The sequence below is a fragment of the Typopeltis vanoorti genome, chromosome 14, assembly GCF_054136105.1.
Source record: "Typopeltis vanoorti isolate ZY-2024b chromosome 14, IOZ_Tvanoo_1.0, whole genome shotgun sequence".
Taxonomy (NCBI): Eukaryota; Metazoa; Arthropoda; class Arachnida; order Uropygi; family Thelyphonidae; genus Typopeltis; species Typopeltis vanoorti.
This window is the reverse complement of record NC_143562.1, coordinates 99,391,018-99,412,358: the sequence shown is the minus strand read 5'-3', so window position 1 is coordinate 99,412,358 and position 21,341 is coordinate 99,391,018. Positions and strand designations below refer to the sequence as shown.

At 35.1% G+C, this 21,341-nt stretch overlaps 1 protein-coding gene across 2 annotated transcripts in view; it reads right to left on the bottom strand.

Annotated features, from left to right (window-relative positions):
- The window catches only part of LOC150099802 (serine incorporator 5-like), a 293,435-nt gene that overhangs the window by 161,036 nt on the left and 111,058 nt on the right, over nt 1–21,341 (bottom strand). For both annotated transcript variants that reach the window (XM_090404186.1, XM_090404185.1), the window contains exons 6-7: nt 19,211–19,254; nt 8,637–8,810 (exon numbers count right to left, since the gene is read on the bottom strand). In XM_090404186.1, the coding sequence (XP_090260312.1) occupies nt 8,637–8,810; nt 19,211–19,254 (218 nt within the window). The remainder of the gene's footprint in view (nt 1–8,636; nt 8,811–19,210; nt 19,255–21,341) is intronic.

Below are 21,341 nucleotides of genomic sequence, written 5' to 3'. Positions count from 1 at the left end.
AAGAGAGAAAGCATCTATATGCCCAAATGCAAGCATTAGATAAGAAGAGCAGAAGCATTTGTGCTAGAACAATACTGGATGGAGCATCTCTTCCTCCTCACCCTCCAAGTGAGATGCATGAGGAGTTTGCTTTTAGAGTGATGTCTTTTCCACCCATTCACCACATCTACCTGATTTAGTCCATACTTCCCTTTCAAGGTCCATTCTGGAAGCAGAACCTTTCGGACCATTTTTTTTTTTTTTTTTTTTTTGAAGAAATAAAGTCTTCACTTCCAGCTAGTTCATCAGCAGTGGGACCAGGCAGGTTTGCTGCTGCAGCATTTGGGTGTGTTCCTCTGCCTATCTTGTAAGATTTAACTGATCTACTTCTGTTTACCAAATGTCTACCATCAAATCTTCACAAATCAAGAACAGTGTTCATTCCAAAAGAAGATGAATCTATACCCTCTGACTGTCCAATTACAGTTGTTCCTGTTCTATTACATCTTTCATAAAGGGTCAGATAAATGTCTGCAGTCAAACATCCAGCATGATTTTAGGCAGAGAGCCTTCATCCCTGTGGATGGCTGTACTGAGAATATTTTCATTCTTCCCTCTCGAGTTAACTCAAGCACGGAAAAAATGGCGACCTTGCTACGATCTAGTTAACTTGATTTGAACTTTCAATGTTTAATACTCATTTAATTTAGTTTGTGAAAGCATTTGAATTGAGCGGACTTATAGTGCCATCTCTTAGAAGGAACTAATTTTCAAGCTTCTGTCTGCTTTGTGGCGCTATCTTCGTAAAAAATTGTGAGACCATGCACAATGTTACAGCCAGGAGCCAGGCGATCACGTGATGCGGTGATTCCAGAGTTAGTAAAAATGGCTTCGACAAGCAGACAGCAGCGTTCTCTTACTGAGGTGGAATTAGTAGAAGTATTAGAAACTTTACCTTCTGATTTATCAGATTTCAGTAACAATGATATTTATTTTTTAGAAAATAGTGAAAGTTCAGAAAACGAACCACCAGCACCAGTGCATCTGCAAAAAAGAAATCGTACTGACGTTTCATTGTTTCAATGGTGCGATACAAATTTTCGTCCAACAGTTCACCAATTCAATAATGATAATTCAAGTATTTCTGCAATTATAGATGATGGTTCAACTGCTTTTGATTTTTTCTAACTATTTTTCCCCCCTTCACATAATGCAACATATTGCTGACGAAACTAATAAAATATTATGTATTTTTGACTCAGAAACTACCACCAGCACCCCAATCTCGTTTGCAAAAATGGAAAAATACTACCCCAGAGGAATCATAATACTTATGGCTAGGGTAAAAAAACTAACAATAGCAGAATATTGGTTCAAGGATACCCTCATAGTTACTCCACAGTTCACAGACTACATGTCCAGGGACAGATTCCTTTTACTTTTACATTTCAATGACAATGAAACTCAGGTTCCAGGACAAAGACTACATACTGATTACCCCTTTTCAAAATATATGTATTGACGAGAGCTTAGTACTGTTCAAGGGCTGCCTCCAGTTCAAACAGTACATTCCTTCAAAAAGACATAGATTTGGGATCAAAGTTTTTGTATTGTGAGACTAGATATGTGTTAGATTTTGTAGTGTACACAGGGGCAACTACAGACATTATTCCAGAACGTGAGTTTGGGATTTCTGGGTCCATGGTGCAAACCCTAGTGGCAAAGTATTTGCAGAAAGGGCACACATTGTGGTTAGACAATTGGTATTCTGGCCCTCTTCTGTATGACTGGCTATATAAAAATGGTACCAATGCATGTGGGACTGTTAGGAAAAACAGGAAAGGTTTGCCGAAACTGAACAAAAAATTAGACAAAGGACAGGTAGAATCCAGATACACAGATAATATGATGGTGGTAAAATGGATTGATAAACGAGAAGTTTGTATGTTGACTGTTTCATAGAGATGAAACAATCAGGGAAAGTTGACAGGACAACAAACACACCAATAATGAAACCTGAATGTGTCATGGATTATAATAGGAATATGGGGGCTGTGGACAGGACAGACATGATGGTTAGTTTTCTTGAATGTGTGCAAAAGGCCTTCAAATGGTATAGAAAATTCTTTTTCCATCTCTTGGATCTCACTGTTCTCAATTCACATATTTTTATTGCACATACTGGTGAAAATATCACACATGCTAATATTCAATTGACTCTCACCAGAGAAATTTTTCAAAAGTTCCACATGCCAAGATCAACCACTACATCTGGACGACCATCACAGGGTGACGAACCCCTCAGACTGAGGGAAAGACATTTCCTAATACCTGTGCCACCCACACCCAAGAAAGCAAATCCCACTAGGCATTGTCATGTGTATTCAAATACCACATTGGGGCAAAGAAAAAGAAAAGAGAGCTGGTATATGTGTGCCAAATGTGGCATAGCCTTATGTGTACACCCCTGCTTTCAAAATTACCACACACTACTAAAGTATTGAAGTATTTTGGGGGAGGTGTTTCTCACTTGAAGTTGTGTGACATTATTTGACATGGAATAAACAAATAAATTTCAAGATAAATTTTGGACATTCCTAACTTGAAAATAAAATTCCTATATACCAGTTTTGTTCAGTGACTTCAATTTATACAAGAAAACAGTGCAAAAATGTATAATACATTATATTATTCATATTATTATAAAATATTTTATAATTGTGAAAATAACTCAGCAAGGAGGGTCAAACTGGTTATTTAGTATCTCAGCAGTTAAAAGGTTAATGGCATCCATGGAGTTCCTAGATTTATTCTGCAAATTCCCTTACCATGACCCTGGGCTCCAAATCAAAATCCATCCCAGCAATTAGGTGTATGCCAAGGAGATCCCCCCTCCCTCTCTCTCTCTCTCCTATTTTCTTGAATTGTGTCACTCATGAGTTTCTTCACTCTTTTCCAAGTCATACTGGCTACTCTCTTGACACAACCAATTTTAATTCTATGGTATTCGTTGATGACCTTATACTCATAGCCTCTACTAGAGAAAGCTGGAAGTGAAGAAGAAAGAGAAATTTGTTCTATGAGTATGGAATTGAAATGTGAAGGGGATGTTGGGTGACAGCTGTATGCATTTCAATGGATTTGGTAGAAAAAGGGTGCTAAATTACTGAGACTAGTTTTGATGAACATTTACTATGGAAATATTTACAGAAGCTGCATGCTGCAGACAGCAAACAACTTTTTGAGTGGTAGGTGAGATGTTAGTTATTAATCAATTTGACTGGTTTTTTTTCAGTACTGTGTCAAGTATTTTTAAGGCTCTTGGGGAACTGCCCTAAATCAGTGCTTCCCAAACTTCTGGATGTCAGGGCCCCCTTTGCAAAAATTAAAATATTTCACGGCCCCCCTCGAAAAAAAATCATAATAGAGAGAGATATATTATTATAATATTTATTGTATTTATATTCAATACAAAACATACACAGCGAATATTGCAAAAATCAAATGCATATATTACATTTTTAGCATCTTACATACATATTTGACATGGCACACTTAGTCTTAAAACCTTTCAAATTTGTTTTCATTATTTCACGGCCCCCTCAACAAAACCTATGGCCCCCAAGGGGGCCGCGTCACACAGTTTGGGAAGCGCTGCCCTAGATAATGAGCAGTACTCAACGGATGGACAGATTTGTGATTTATAAGGATTAATAGCTGTTCAGAGATAAGGTAATGCTTTGAGAAAAACAAAAAATCCTAATTTTTTTGGAAGCCAAGGAGGTAGCAGTTATAATGTTTATGCCAGGAAAGCCTTTGATGTCAGGGTAGTCCCAAGGAGAGCAATCTCATTTCCTAGAGGTTTGGGTGTTGTTAAGGGTAAAGCTAAGAGAATATGGGTCTTTTTTTTGTGGGAAATATGGCAGAACTGTGTTTTGCAGGTATTAAAATTGACAAGGTTATCAGAATTCCATCAGAGAATGGTTTAGAGATCAGAATTTATCATTGCAGAGGCTGTTGCTCTGTGGCTTGTGACAGTTTATGTGGTATAAGGTGTGTCAAGTGATAAGGAGGATAGTAGTGTACTATTGTAGTAAAATTGTGTATTGGATTGGTGAACAACTGGAGTAAGTCATTGACACACACACACACACACACACACACACACACATATATATATATATATATATAGAGAGAGAGAGAGAGAATGAAGAGGGTGGGTGAAAAGACAGAACCCTTGCAGGAATTCTAGCCCAGCATTAGTTGGATAACTAGAAGATAGGGAACTGCCTGCCATCACGAAAAACGTGCATCCAGTGAGAAAACTTGTGACCTAGTTGCAAAATCATGGGACAGACTTGATGGGTGCTTATTTAACATGCCCTTGTATAAAATCCAGTCAAATGCCTAGAAGACATGAAGCGCAATCAGGATGTGCCAAATTTTCTAAAGGTATTATCCAGAGTTGGGTGAGCAGATCCCACGTTGATTAGTATTGGTGATCAATAGAAAGAAAAACATCAACAATGAAAGGTCAAAAGTAGAACTGAGTGTAACGCATTTGGAAAGGTATTTACGAAAATCATCTATGCATACTTACAATGAAAGTAGGGATGCTTAAGGGTAAAAGCTGTATAACTAAGAGGAGATCTCCACATAGCCTTTAAAGGAATGCAGAGAACTGACCAGGGCTTCTGACCAAATGTCCAATCCTCACCTTCTCGTGGTGCACCTTGTTGGGTATCTACCTAGATACTGAAGGAACGAGAATGAGCTGGCAATTTGGGATTTAGCCGACCAAATTGTGTTCTTATTGGCTTAAACCAATATACAAAATGATTGTACAAATTGACAAAATTTCATGCCAGCTGGGGTGTCACTGGTTACACAAGGTCCTCGTTGTTTTGGCCAGGGAACCGGGGTGAACAGCAAAAAGTCAGCTATTGGAACAAACCCTAAAACACACCCCAACTCAACATCACCAGAGTTAAAGATCGGTACTATCAACATAAGAAGCCTGAATAGCAAAGAAATGGAGCTAGCTGAGGAATCAGATAGTACCAGATCGACATAATAGGGGTGACTGAAACAAAAAAAGACAAAAACTGGTGAGGTCTTTCTGAACAATAAATACAAAATGTTATATTCAAGCAATAACAATCAAGGAAAAGAAGGAGTAGCCATAGTATTCAACACTAAATAAGGCTAATCTTCTTGAATGGCAGTCTCAAATAGAGGGATGTGAGCAAATATCAGAATGGGGAATTGGACAATAAGACTTATTTGTGCCTATGGTCCCACAGAAGGTTCTACTAAGGTAGAAGTGGAGGAATTTTTTGATGCTTTAGAAAAAGCAATTGAAACAATGAAAAATTGGCCATGGTTGGGGATCTAAATAGCAGAGTTAAAAAAAATTGTCAGACGTACAAAAATAGTTTGGGAACATTTGGAGAAAAGAGGAAAGCTAATAATAATGGCAAATACCTATTGGATTTCTGCTCAGCACATGGACTGGTTATTACTAACAGAATGTTATAACATAAAAATGTGCACAAATTCACATGGAGAGAAGAGACAAGGAATAAGAATGGTCTCATTGACTATGTTATTGTTGATAGTGATGATTTCTCCCTGGTGCAGGACACCAGAGTGTACAGAGGATTTGATAGTGGAAGTGATCGCTATTTAGTCTTGAGCAGGATAAAACTGAATTTCATATTAAAAAGAATAACATGTAAGAAAGTTTTAAAGCGAATAAAAGTTGAGCAGCTCTCAGATGTGAACTGTAGACTAAAATACACAAAAATTTATTGAAGAAAAAATGAAAAGGTTTGAGAACAGGAACCAAACAATGGAGATTCAGTAGCAAGCCTTGAAGAAAACCTTGATTAATATAGCCAGAGAGGTATGTGGTGAGGTTGTCTGCACGGATAGAAAAATCAGAACTCCATGGTGGACACAGGAAGTTAAAGAGTCAGTGAAGGAAAAGAAGAAAGCATATCAAAAGTTCCCGGCAAATAAGTCAGCTTGTGCTCTTAGAGAATACAGAGACAAATGTAAGAAAGCTAAACACTGTGTAAAACTAGCTAAAAAGTCATAGGAGGACTTTGGCAAGAACATAGAAAATAAATATCAAGGTGGCGGCAAAATATTCTGGAGGTTGTTGAAAAAGCTTAGGAATGGAGGGAAGAGTGCTGTAAACGGAGTTAGAGATGATAAAGGTGACATGAAAACAGGAGAAAAAGATATCCTTGAAGTATGTAGTAATTACTTTGAAAATTTGCTAAATGAAACAAGCAGTGATGACAGCATAGTGATAAAAAACACTGACCAGGCATATAGTCAGGAATACATATCCATACTTGAAGTAGAAAAAGCCATCAAAGGCTTGAAATGTGGAAAGGCAGCAGGATTAGATGATATTCAACCAGAAATGCTGAAGTATGGTAGTATAAAAGTCTTACAGTGGCTGAACTGCATAGTTTAAAAGCCCTGGACAGAGGGACGAATTCCCAATGATTGGAGTAGAGCTCTCATAGTAGCCATATATAAAAAGATAAATAAAACTGAATGTGAGAATTACAGAGGTATTTCCCTACTGAGTGTTCCCGGAAAGATTTATGTAAGTATACTTGAGAAACAGTTCAGAAGAATTGTGGCAGAAAAGCTTGGTGAAGAACAAGCTGGATTCAGGCCAAATAGAAGCTGTCAGGATCAGATCTTCCCTCTACAACAAATAGTCGAGAAATCATGAGAATATAACAAAGATCTGTATTTGAGTTTTGTGAATCTGGAAAAGGCATATGACAAGGTGCCAAGAGAGCAGCTATTCAATACGCTACAGTTATATGGTGTCAATGACCATTATATCAAGCAATACTTAGTCTTTATTTGAGTTGTAAATCAGCAATTAGGATTGAAGGAAGTACAGCAAGATGGTTTAATGTTAAATCTGGTGTGAGACAAGGATGTACATTATCCCCTCTTTTATTCATTATCTATATAGTGGTATTGGATATCAAAATTGGAGATGTTAATGTCAGCTCTTTGCTTTATGCACACGATGTTATACTTCTAAATAAATCTGCTATAAGTCTGCAAGATTTCCTGACTAAATTGAATAACTGTTGTAATACATATGGTATGAAGGTCAGCAATAAAAAGACAAAGAAAATGAAAATAGGCAGAATCATTGAAAATGTCAATTGTGTTGTGAATGGAGAACCTGTGGAACAGGTAAAACATTTCAGCTACTTAGGCACGATTTTTAGTGAAGATGGTAAATTAAATATGGAAATAGACAACAGAATCAACAAAGCTGATATGGTAGGAAGCCAACTGAATAAACTGATATGGAATAAGGAAGAATTTAGTCAAAACACTAAACTAGATGTATACAAGACAATCTTCAAACCAATTTTAACTTATGGATGTGAGAGCTGGGTTAGAAATAAAACACTTGACCAAAGACTAGAGACTGCAGATATGAGAGTCCTGAGAAAGATTAAGGGGCATAAACAAATGCCATAAATGGCAATATCATACTAAAAACGAGGATATTAGGAAAGAACTCGACTTTGTTAGCATCCAGGAATGTGTTAGCAGAGCTAATCTCAGGTGGTTTGGTCACTTAAACAGAATGGGAGAGGAAACATTAGCAAAACAAGTGTTCTCTGCTAGGTTGGCAGAAAAAAGACACAGAGGAAGGCTAAGATATAGGTGGACTGATATGGTAAAAAGTGCCCCAGAAGACAGAAATATAAGACCTGATAATGTTGGAGTTCTTGACAGATAACAGATTGGTTTGAAGGAAAATTGTTGAGAGGAGTTAGTAATTATGTAAATTTTTTTATGTAGTACTATCATATCCTGTATGCTCCTTGAGGGTAGATGTCTGGAATTTGATGATGATGATCATGATAATATCCATGAAATGGATACTTATGGTAGAGGTGGTGCGATGATTTGGAGAGGCATCTCAGAAGGTGGATACACCGCCCTATATGTGCTTCCTAGTGTAACCATGAAAGCAGCAACTTATACAGATGAAATCTTGGCCCCTATGTTTTTCCATATGCATGTACAATAGGTGAGACATTTATCCTATAAAATAATAGTACTCCTCATCAAACAAAGCTCATGGATTAACATCTTCAAGATAAGATTATCGTATGTATGGGCTGGGTATCGTCTGTTGACCTTGAGGCACTTAGGAGAGCTGTGAAGGAGCAGCATTTGTTATTACCAACTGAGCTCCAGGACACGAACATAAACAGAATAAAACATTGTTGCGAGTATATTGTTGTCAGGGGTGACCACATTCCTTATTGAGGCATTTTGACAATGTAATTTTTGAACATTGTCTTCATATACCCAATTTGTTACTAAATTAAAATATTTTACAATTTTAGTGCTCCCCCACTCCATGTTTCATATCATACTGCTTTTCACCGAAATGAATAAAAATTCATCATACACTTTTTCTGGATTATTGCAATTTTCTTCTTTGTTCCTTAATTTATAGAAACCAGTGTGTATATAGAATATGATACACCACTGAAGGACTGGATACAGAGATTATTTATAGAAAACTGAATGCAAACACATTAAACAGTTACTTACACTTTTTTACAGTTACTTACACTTTTTACACTTACATTTTTCTACACATGGCATTATGGAAATAAATGAACACACTAAGCAAAGACCACCGTTTACTCCAATGAAAATTTTATTAGGAACACATCCTTCAAAGCGAATATAACCCTTTGCTAGCATCACCAGTCCAACAACAACACCAGTGTTAATAAGAAGAGCACATAGGACCATGGCTAAAAAAATAAGAGATTTTAAAAATAAATAAATTGATATATAAACACACACAAATATTCACTCATGAATGCACATATCTATTCAATCAAACTTCCAAATATAAAAACAATACACAGTCACTGAAACGTTAAATACATCTAGAAAAACAAAAATTAATCATTAAATACAAGGTGTTTCAAAAAGAATGTCCTGATTTGAAAATTGTATATCTCTGCAACCACGAACCACAAATGAATGCGACTTATACCATGTGAACGACCTTGGCCCAGAGTTTGATATGACGACCGCTAGATGCCATTGGTATTGACAATTTCAAGAAACAGGGTGTTTATGTAAGGGAAAGAGTCCTGGACAACCATGCACTTCAGAGGGGAATGCGCAACAAATTCAAGAGGCTTTTCAGTGAAGCCCGTGCAAGTCCACTCGTCGTGCTAGCTGAGAACTTACCATCCCTCATGTGACTGTTTGGAGTGTGTTACGACGACGTTTGCTTATGAAGCCATCAGATTGCAACTGGTGCAAACTCTTTGTGTAGGTGACAAAAAAAAAAAAAAAAAAAAAAAAAAAAAAAAAGAACAGATTTTTGTGCTAATCTGTTAGAGGACATGGAGGATGACACCCTCCTACAAAGATTGATTTTTAGTGATTAAGCAACCTTTCATCTAAGCGGTAAAGTTTTGCGCCACAATGTTCACATATGGGGACTTGAGAATCCACATGAAATTGTACAACATAAATGTGATTCACCAAAACTTAATGTTTTTTGCGTGGTTTCTGTTAGAAAGGTTTATGGCCCTTTCTTTGAGGAAAACACTGTTAAGGGAAACTCCTATCTTGAAATGCTGCAGGACTGGCTACTTCCACAGCTGAATGAAGAATCTGAACATTACAGTTTTCAGCAAGACGGAGCACCGCCAAATTGGAACCTACAAGTTCGTCAGTTTCTAAATGAAACCTTGCCTCAGCGTTGGATTAGATGCACGGGACCCCACGACTTGGCACTACACTCTTGGCCTCCAAGATCTCCAGCTATCACACCTTGTGACTTCTTTTGACGCTGACCTGGATGAGCTCAGGACCAGAATCACGGCTGCAGTAAATTTTGTGACAAAAGGCACTCTCAGACGAGTCTGAGATGAATTCAGCTATCAGCTTGATGTTGTCCGTGCAGCAGGTGGAGGGCACATTGAGCATTTGTAATTGTGGTGAGTGAAACTTTAGGCCCTACTTCATACTTGTTAATTTATTTTGTAACTGTACCACATTTTCATTATTAAATATAATTATTAGAAATCAGGTCATTCTTTTTAAAACACCCTGTATTCTTGAAGCTTTAAAAATAAAAAAATAAATAATTATGATTAAGAAATTATTAAAAAGATATGAGTATTGCACACACAAGACCAATGTTTCGCTAACAAACAGTCTCACTTATTTGTTTTAATTTCTCTCTCTCTCTCTCTCTTTCTGTCTTTCCTGATGCAGTGTCAATGTATTTTTTGTGACTGACTGTGTATTTATAGCAAAATACTGCAGTCAAGTTGACCCTTCCCTTATTATAATAAATGTTATAATATCAAACTACTGAAAAGTTCTAACCAAATCTTCACAGTTGAAATACTATTATAAAAGAAATTTGTTATATGAAATTCATAATTTTAGTTAGTTAACTAAAAGAAGCTTTTGCTGTTACAGTGAAAGTCAACAAGAACAATTTAATCTCCTTTTAGGTAACATACAGTCAGAAGAAAATGATGGGTGAGCCATGAAAAAATCCACAGAAAAGCATGATGTCGACAAAAAAGGTCGGTCCTTATCAGATAATGCTATAAAATGACTATCAAGTTTGTGTTGCTCACAAGCTTTTAATCTCTCCATTGAACAAAGTATCGATCATAATGCCAAAGCAACTAAATGTGTGAGGCAAACTATTTGTTACCTGCATGCATTAATTGGCTAAGGTGCTGTCTCCTCTAGGAAACAAAACTTTGCCACCACCATATCAGACTGACTAACTCACTTTCAATTGCAAAGCTCTTATAAAACATTCTGCACTTCCTAGACAAGGTGCAGCAACCACCAAACAAGCTGTTAGCTAGCAAGGTCAGCTATCTTATAAAATAAATTCAACATTTTAATTCCTTTACAGTGCTTGAAGAGGCTGTGTAGATCAGTGGAAGTGGTGTTTATACTCCTCAGCACTAAACCACCTGAAGACAGATTTAAGTTCAAGTCTAGTTGCCAACTAGAGGAACTTTTTCTAAGCCATTTTTTCAACCGGTTCCCGAGTTAGTCTATCTCTATTAAGGGGAAGTGGGTTTTTTCCCTCCCAGAAACTCAAGAAAATTGATCGTACAACCCACACTATTTCAGTCATTAAAAATATTGTGTTAGGGTTAGGGACCATGAGATGGGCGCCACTTGTTGAACCGTCTCTTCACTGTGGGCTGCTTAAATTAGTGATAGCCTTGAACCAGCTATCTCTGATTGGCTACGAGTGGAGACTGAACTGCCTATTCAGTCTTCAAAAGTTAGATAAAGCTAAAATGCCTTTACCTACTCCCTATATGGGAATAAAAAGCATTAGATGATTTTTTTTTTTTTTTTTTTTTACAGTGCTTGAAGAATTTAAGACATCAACTGTCATTGCAGCTATGTGCTTGTTTAGTTCCATGTGAAGGAGTAGTTTTGTTGACCCCTTTTATTTTAATCTGATTACTTGCTTACTGTACATTTGTACTAAAAATAACTGCAGCAATTCCTATAGGAAAAATTATTAAAAATAAATTTTACTTATTTCAATAAATAATAAAATAATTTACATTTTTTTCTTACATAAAATTCTAGTAATGTTGCCCTTCTCCCTTTTAGGAAATAAAGATAATATTTTAACAAACAATTAGGATTTTTTTTTTTTTATCTTTAAAAATTTTCTAAAAGAATATCTTTCTATACAAATAAATTTTGAAAGTAAAAATTGAACAGGTGGATATAGGCTACTGCATGTTTTATACATAAAACAAAGGAAATGTTGGAAATCGTGGGAAATAGAACAAATGATATACAAAAGGAACACTAAGCATTGGCAGGAACCAGGCATAAAGATCATAAAACACAACATTAAAAACCACAAATGTAAGCAATCATGGGAAACACATATGAAAGAAAAGTATGAAATTATAAAAATGAAAATGCAGAATAAATGTTATTTTAAGTTAATGTCTTACCTGAAATATTCACAATAAACAAAATATCTACAGCCTGTACCATTAAAACCAAAAATAATCTGAAACCTTCAGCAGTCAGTCAATTGTTTAACTGGTACCCTCCAATTACATGGAGGGGGAACTCAAATGATAAATGTCAGCATTAGTCAGCATAAGGAGAAGGGGAAAAGTGACAAGTCAGCTTCCTAACTGGTCAGAGACCCAATAATGAACAGTTGGCACTGACACATTTCTCTTATATCTGTAAATTAAAGAAATACGGCACTATTCTGATTTAAAATTTATGATGTTACTTTCTTTCATGCTTACACAGTGATCAGAATACATTACGAAAAATTATGGATACAACTATCGTGTTAGAGTAAACTTCAATTTAACATAAACCAAAATATATACACTCGACGTTTCGACCTTCACATTAAGGTCATCTTCTAAAGTATACGTATATATAGAAAGAACAAGCTGCACTACAATCTATGTGACATGCTAAAGTTACTGATCAACCATTAAAACCTGACATCTGGTGTTAAAAAAAAAAACCCTCACTATACCAAAGCTAGAGCCCTGTTATTATTATTATCTATTAGGTTACAAAGTTAATTAAGCTGGAGAGTAACATGTTCATGCATAAAATAATAGATAAATAAATAAACAGAAAATAAAATTACTTATATAAGTATACATATAAATTGCAACTGGTATGAATAGTGGCCAATAAAAATGAAAAATTGCTTAGAGTCCTAAAGTCAGGGTTTGTTGGAAACTAAATGGGTTGAATGTGTGCCATCCAAATTCTTGGGATTTTTAAGCCCCCATTATTATTAAGATTAGGGTGATTAATCAAAATTTCATTGGCTTCTTTAAATTTCCGTTCATATCAAGTTTTTGTATGATGCAAAGAACAAGTACCTTTCCAATCAATTCAATGTAGGGTGTTAAAAGTTTGATCTGAAAGGCTTGCTTCACCAAAATTATTATATGTTTTTTTTTTTTTTTTTTTTTTTTTTTTTTTTTTTTTTTTTTTTTTACGGATAGGGATTGTATGCCCAGTTTCCCCAATATAAGATAAGTTACAGGTGCAATAGATAAATAAACTCCAGGGTATGCCAATGGGGGGAAGGATCCTTAGAGGTATTGAATATGTTTTTTAATTTTAAAGATGGTTTAAAAGTGGCATTAAGATTATAATGATGTAGGATTCTATTGATTTTTTCTGATAACCCTTTAATGCATGGGAGTGTTATGGTTTTACTGTAATCTATATTACTCTTTGATGAAGTTTTATGAAGAATTTTATTAATGGTATATCCGTTATTTATAAATGTATTGCTAGTAATTTTTAATAATTGTTTAAGAGCTTGTTCATTGGAGCAAATTATTATAGTAGCTGTGTTTTTGAGGGTGTTGATGACAGTTCTAGGTGCTATTGCGAAGTTTAGGCCTTTATCAAATAATGCAAGTTGACAGTTATTTACAGTGTGGCTAGATAGGTTGATCACATGAACATTAATAAACTGGATGTTATATACCACATAGAAAGAGGTATTAAATCGCTTCCAAATAATATAGCTGATAAAATTCGTTTAGAAACCAGCAATGTTTTGAATAAAAAGAAAACCATATGTAGCAGTCTGACAAAAACAGAACTAGCAGCAATCAAGTCATTAAAAGCTAATCAAGATAAAATTATAACAAAATCGGACAAAGGTAATGCCATGGTCATTCTTGCCAGATCAACTTATATTCATCTGATGAATCAACTAGTCTCCGATAACACCACCTATCAACTTGTGAACTATAATCTGACCAACAAGATAAAGAAAAAAACTGCAAAATTACTTAAGCCTGTCACCTCTTGGCCGTCAGACACTGTTAAAAAATTAATACCCCATTACGCCCATTCTCCCAGAATATATGGTGTTCCCAAGGTACACAAGGATAACGTTCTGCTTTGGCCAATAGTTGAGGGGATAGACAGCCCTAATTAACACCTAGCCAAGAAATTAGCGTCAACACTCAAGGAGTTGGTAGGTCATTCCCCTCATCCTATATAAAGAACACACAACACTTCATAAACAAAATTAAAAACATAACACTCGGCAAAGATGATTTATTAGTCAGTTTTGATGTTTCTGTCCTTTTCACAAATGTCCCAATCAATGACACGATTTTTCTTTTACAGAACAAATTTCAGCCTGATATTATGGCTCTCTTTGTCCACGTACTACGTTCTGGTTACTTCGTGTGACAAAAAAAATTTTACCTACAAAAAGAAGGTATGGCCATGGGCTCACCACTATCCCCCAATTGCTAATTTTTATATGAAAGCTTTTGAGCAACGTGCTCTTGATTCCTTTACTCTAAAACCTACAGTTTGGCTTAGATATGTTGACTATGTTTACGTTATCTGGCCACAAGGCAGCCAAACGTTAAACACATTCCTTAGCCACCTGAATAAACAACATGAGTGCATACAATTTACTATTGAAATTGAAAATCAAAACTCACTTCCATTCCTGGATACAGTAGTCACACGTCTTCCCTCAGGCAGTTTATCCTTCACTGTTTACCGTAAGCCTACACACACACCAGCCAATATATACATGCTAACTCATATCACCACCCTTCGCAGAAATTTGGAGTTATCAACACTCTCAAAAACAGAGATATAACATTATTTAAATTAAGGGAATATTAAATCCCACATTGTTTTAAAACCGAATAAGAAACTCAAAAATCAGAATCAAAGAGTTTCATGCCGAATATAGTAACTATAAACGTATTGGCGACTACTAGCGTAAGCTAAAGCACGTAGTTCAAGTTGTAGTACAAACTAGGGCAACTCGTTGCAAAGGTGGAGAAAGTTCTGATCGCTATTCTTAGTATTTTCCATAATGTAAAACCCATCTCCTAGGAGATGTAGGGTGTTATACATTATGGTTGGGAGGTCACTACCCAGACCAAAGTATAATACTAAGGGAATAGCAAAAAGAACTTATATACTCTGCTATACGAGTTGTCAAAAAGGTGCACCCATAAATTATTTAAAGTAAGGAGCCAATAGGCTTCATTTTGGCGATGTAAAACATTATTTAAATTAAGGGGATATTAAATCCCACATTGTTTTAAAACCAAATAAGAAACTCAAAGATCGGAATCAAATAGTTTCATGCTGAATATAGTAACTATAAATGTATCGGCGACTACTAGCATAAGCTAAAGCACGTAGTTCAAGTACGTAGTACAAGTACGTAGTACAAACTAGGGCAACTTGTTGCAAAGGTGGAGAAAGTTCTGATCGCTATTCTTAGTATTTTCCATAATGTAAAACCCATCTCCTAGGAGATGTAGGATGTCATACATTATGGTTGGGAGGTCACTACCCAGAGCGGTTTCGATCCTTATTGAGATCTCATCAGTGAGTAGCTAGACCAAAGTATAGTACTAAGGGTACAGTGAAAAGAACTTATATACTCTGCTATACGAGTTGCCAACCATAATGTATAACATCCTACATCTCCTAGGAGATGGGTTTTACATTATGGAAAACACTAAGAATAGCAATCAGAACTTTCTCCACCTTTGCAACGAGTTGCCCTAGTTTGTACTACAACTTGAACTACGTGCTTTAGCTTACGCTAGTCGCTGCCGATACGTTTATAGTTACCATATTCAGCATGAAACTCTTTGATTTCGATCTTTGAGATTCTTATTCGGTTTTAAAACAATGTGGGATTTAATATCCCCTTAATTTAAATAATGTTTTACATCGCCGAAATGAAGCCTATTGGCTCCTTACTTTAAACAATTTATGGGTGCACCTTTTTGATAACTCGTATAGCAGAGTATATAAGTTCTTTTTGCTATACCCTTAGTATTATACTTTGGTCTAGCTACTCACTGATGAGATCTCAATAAAGATCGAAACTGGTCTGGGTAGTGACCTCCCAACCATAATGTATAACATCCTACATCTCCTAGGAGATGTTTTTTACATTATGGAAAATACTAAGAATAACGATCAGAACTTTCTCCACCTTTGCAACGAGTTGCCCTAGTTTGTACAATGTACTTGAACTACGTGCTTTAGCTTACGCTAGTAGTCGCCAATACGTTTATAGTTACTATATTCCACATGAAACTCTTTGATTCCGATCTTTGAGTTTCTTATTCGGTTTCAAAACAATGTGGGATTTAATATCCCCTTAATTTAAATAATGTTTTACATCCCCAAAATGAAGCCTATTGGCTCCTTACTTTAAATAGAGATATAACAATTTGCTCTAATGAACAAGCTCTTAAACAAGAATTAAAAATTATTAGCAATACATTTATAAATAATGGACATAGAAAAAATAACATTAATAACATTCTTCAGAAAACTTCATCAAAAAGTAATATAGATTACAGTAAAACCATAACACTTCCATACATTAAAGGGTTATCAGAAAAAATCAATAGAATCCTACATTGTTATAATCTTAATGCCACTTTTAAACCACCTTTAAAATTAAAAAACATATTCAACACTTCTGAGGATTCTCCCCCCCCCCCCCCCCATGGGCACACCCTGGAGTTTATTGCATCTATTGCACCTGTAACTTACTTTATATTAAGGAAACTGGACGTACAATCCCTATCCGTAAAAAAAAAAAGAACACAAACGACACATTAAATATAATAATTTTGGTGAAGCAGGCCTCTCAGATCACACACTCTTAACACCCTACATCGAATTGATTGGAAAAATACTTATTCTTTGCATCATACAAAAACTTGGTATGAACGGAAATTTAAAGAAGCCTGAAATGTACTGAAATTTTGATTAACCACCCTTATCTTAATAATAATGGGGGCTTAAAAATCCCAAGAATTTGGATGGCACACATTCAACCCATTTAGTTTCCAACAAACCCTGACTTTAGGCCTCTAAGCAATTTTTCATTTTTATTGGCCACTATTCATACCAGTTGCAATTTATGTGCATACTTATATAAGTAATTTTATTTTCTCTTTATTTATTTATCTATTATTTTATGCATGAACATGTTACTCTCCAGCTTAATTAACTTTGTAACCTAATAGATAATAATAATAACAGGGCTCTAGCTTTGGTATAGTGAGGGTTTTTTTTTTTTAACACCAGATGTGAGGTAAATAGTTTCAATGGTTGATCAGCAACTTGAGCATGCCACGTAGATTGTGGCAGCTTGTTCTTTATATATATATATATATATGTATGTATACTCCAGAAGATGACCTTATTGTGAAGGTCAAAACGTCGAGTGTATATATTTTGGTTAATATTAAACTAAAGTTTTACTCTAACACAGTAGTTGTATCCATAATTTTTCGTAATGTAAAATTTATGATGTCTTTTTAGCTAAATTTTGGATTTCAGCATACAATTCGCACATACATATTTAATTCATCATTAAGATTTCAGGTAAAGGGGAGTGACTTTCTTTTACATGAAGTAGAAAAATTCCATTTAAAAACTGAAACATTAATTCTCTATTCCATTTTTATAATTTCATACTCCTCTAGTTCTTTCTTATATGTCTCCTATTATTGTTTGCATTTGTACTTTTCATTTTGTTTTGTGTTTTATATGTTAAATTCCTGCCAATCGTTTGTGTCCTGTAATGAATATACAATTTCCCACCATTTCCTTTGTTTATGTATGATAACTATTACATATTATCATTCTCTCATCAATATTTGATTTCCTGCTACTTCCTTTGTCTACTTACTGAATGTGTCATTTGCAAAGAAATTAGGTTCACTATTGCAAAGGTTTGACCTTTCACTGTTTGCAATAGTAAGCTTAAAACTGTATAGGTTCTATGAGAACCAATACAGGAATCTAGGTCAGTACTTTTCTATAGTGCATCATTTTAATATAGTAGTGTCTGTTATAGTGCAAGTCCACTGCACGCCTTACCCACAAAACTTCTTGTTTTACAGTTTTGGCAGGAGTTAAATATACGTCTTATTACTCTCATCAGGTTTTATACCATCCCCTGTTATGTCTCAAGTATAATACTTCCTGCACATATTATTGATGTATAATTCAAAATTTATGTTTTCAATTTCAAATTGTCTCTCCGAATTTTTTCTAAGGGCTTATAGTATAATCTGAGATCTGGAGAATAAACAATGACATCACACACAATTCTTCTAATATGTTATTTATTAGGGCCTCTAAAAATTTTCTTGTTGTAAAGGCAAAATGCTGGATGCGTTTTTAAGTTATGTGATAATAATCATGTTTAAATTAATTAGAATACTTCATAACCTTACAAAGATACAACTCCACTATATTATTTAAAGGGAAGCTGATGAACTCTATACTTATCACTTTATGTCTGGCCCACAAATCTAATACAAATCTTAAGTCTCCATCAGGTTTCTCCAATAAAATAAAAAGAAGAAGAATTCCATTTAGGAAGGTTGTTACCCTCTCTATAAGGGTATGATGCAACCACATTCAGACTACTGTGGACAGATTTGATCACCTGGGTTTGACCAAGCTAGTGACAGGTCTGTGGAATACTCTACATGAAAACTGTGGGTTGCATAGTTTACTTAATAGAAGAAAAGAAGAGTACTGATGGAAACTTATAAGTTATTAAAGAGGTTCTATAAGACAGCAAATTTTTCAATACATGATGAATAGAGAGAAAACTAGGGATTACCCCTGGAAGTTGTGTAAAAGTGTGGTTAGTAAGGGTATGCGTGGACTAGATTTTTTTGCTTGAAGCGTGATGAATGAGTGGAATTAGTTCTGAGTGTCCTGACAGTTAAGGAGTTTATGGAGAGGCATGGTAGGTCTTGTGTGTATAAAGGTTAGTGTGGGTCTCCTACGATGAGTCTTCTGACTTCATTGATATACCCGTATAATAATAATAATTTGTTATATATAATACAGACCTGTAATGGGGTGAAAGAAGGTGCGAATTAGTTACTGGTTTAGAAGTCCTGGTCAGTTTTCCACATTACTTGCAGCTATGTGGTGATCTCCCAATTTTGAGACATAAATAACTCAACTGTACATGCATATATATATATATATATATATATATATTTTTTTTTTTTTTATTTATAGAAAATGTTTCATTTTTCTACTAAACACTTCTCGATAGCATATTGAAAAATACAAATTTACTTACCAACATACCAGCATTTACTGCCACCTTCTTCAACTCTTTTTATCCTTTAAAAGAAATAATAATATGAATAATGCAAGACAAGGTGGAAAATATATTACAAGAAAACTGATAACTGCACTTATTTTTCTTTTCTGAGATGACAAATCAACTAATAAAATCCTTTAACTGTTTTTGTGTGGAGAGAATTTCACAAATATTCTGTAGTACGATAAAATCACAAATGATCATCATCAAAATGACAGTCCTTTATTTCAGTGATTGTCAATTTGTAGATAATTATTCTACTTAGAATAATTTTTAATAGTTGTCAATCAATTCTTATAATTCATATCATAAATAGATTACAGTTTTGAAAATGGAAAAATAGAATGCATCCTAATAGTGTAACTTCTGATTTCTACTGGCAAATGACATCAAGAATATGATGAACGTATAAAATAATCCTAAGGCTAAAAGTATTTACCAAATACTTTACAAAGCTAGCAACAGCGTGTTTTTTTTCATTTTGGTAACAGTTCACTTCAAAAGCATACTGGAAAATAATAGTCTAGAAACAACTATTGAATGTGTGGCTTAATACAATTGATCATTTAAGTATTTAAGTGATTTTTGACTCATATCTCATACAATCAACTCTCACTAAAGCAAACTTGTAAAGACCATAGGAACAGTTAGTTATAGTTTTCTATAGTGATTTTTCATCATCATCATCATCAAATTCCTGCTATGTACCCTCAAGGGGTGTACAGGATATCATAGTACTACATGAAAAAATTACATAACTACTAACTTCCTATCTACAATTTTCCTCCAAATCAGTCTGTTACTTGTCAAGACTCCAACATTATCAGATCTTATATTTCTATTGTCTAAGGCACTTTGTACCGTATCAATCCACCTATATCTTGGTCTTCCTCTGGGTCGTTTTCCTGCCAACCTGACAGAGAACACTTGTTTTGCTAATCTTTCCTCTCCCATTCCATTTAAGTGACCATACCACCTGAGATTAGCTCTGCTAACGCATTCCTGGATGCTGACAATGTCAAGTTCTTTCCTAATATCCTCATTTTTAATATGATATTGCCATTGATGCCATCTGTTCACACCTCTAATCTTTCTCAGGACTCTCACATCTGCGGTCTCTAGTCTTTGGTTAAGTGTTTTACTTCCGACCCAGCTCTCAGATCCATATTAAACCTGGTTTAAACACTGTCTTGTATACAGCTAATTTAGTGTTCCGACTAATTTCTTTATTATTCCATATGAATTTATTCAATTGACTTCCCACCATACCAGCTTTGCTGATTCTGTTGTCTATTTCTATATTTAATTTACCATCTTCAGTAAAAATCATGCCTAAGTAGCTGAAATGTTTTACTTGTTCCACAGGTTCTCCATTCACAACACAGTTGACATTTTCAATGATTCTGCCTATTTTCATTGTCTTTGTCTTTTTATTGCTGACCTTCATACCATATCTATTACAACAGCTATTCAATTTAGTCAGAGAATCTTGCAGACTTGTAGCGGATTTATTTAGAAGTATAACATCATCCGCATAAAGCAAAGAGCTGACTTTAACATCTCCAATTTTGATATCAGGTTTAATACCACATTCCTTCATAATGTGATCCACATAGATAAAGAATAACAGAGGGGATAATGTACATCCTTGTCTCAGACCAGATTTAACATTAAACCATCTTCCTGTACTTCCTTCAATTCTAACTGCTGACTTACAACTCAAATAAAGACTAAGTATTGCTTGATATAATGCCCCACTGACACCATATAACTGCAGCATATTGAATAGCTTCTCTCTTGGCACCTTGTCATATGCCTTTTTCAAATCGACAAAACTTAAATACAGATCTTTGTTGTATTCCCATGCTTTCTCGACTATTTGTCATAAAGTAAAGATCTGATCCTGACAGCCTCTATTTGGCCTGAATCCAGCTTGTTCTTCACCAAGCTTTTCTTCCACAATTCTTCTCAACCGTTTCTCAAGTATACTTCCATAGATCTCGCCGGGAACACTCAGTAGGGAAATACCTCTGTAATTCTCACATTCAGTTTTATTCCCCTTTTTATATATGGGTACTATGAGAGCTCCACTCCAATCATCGGGAAT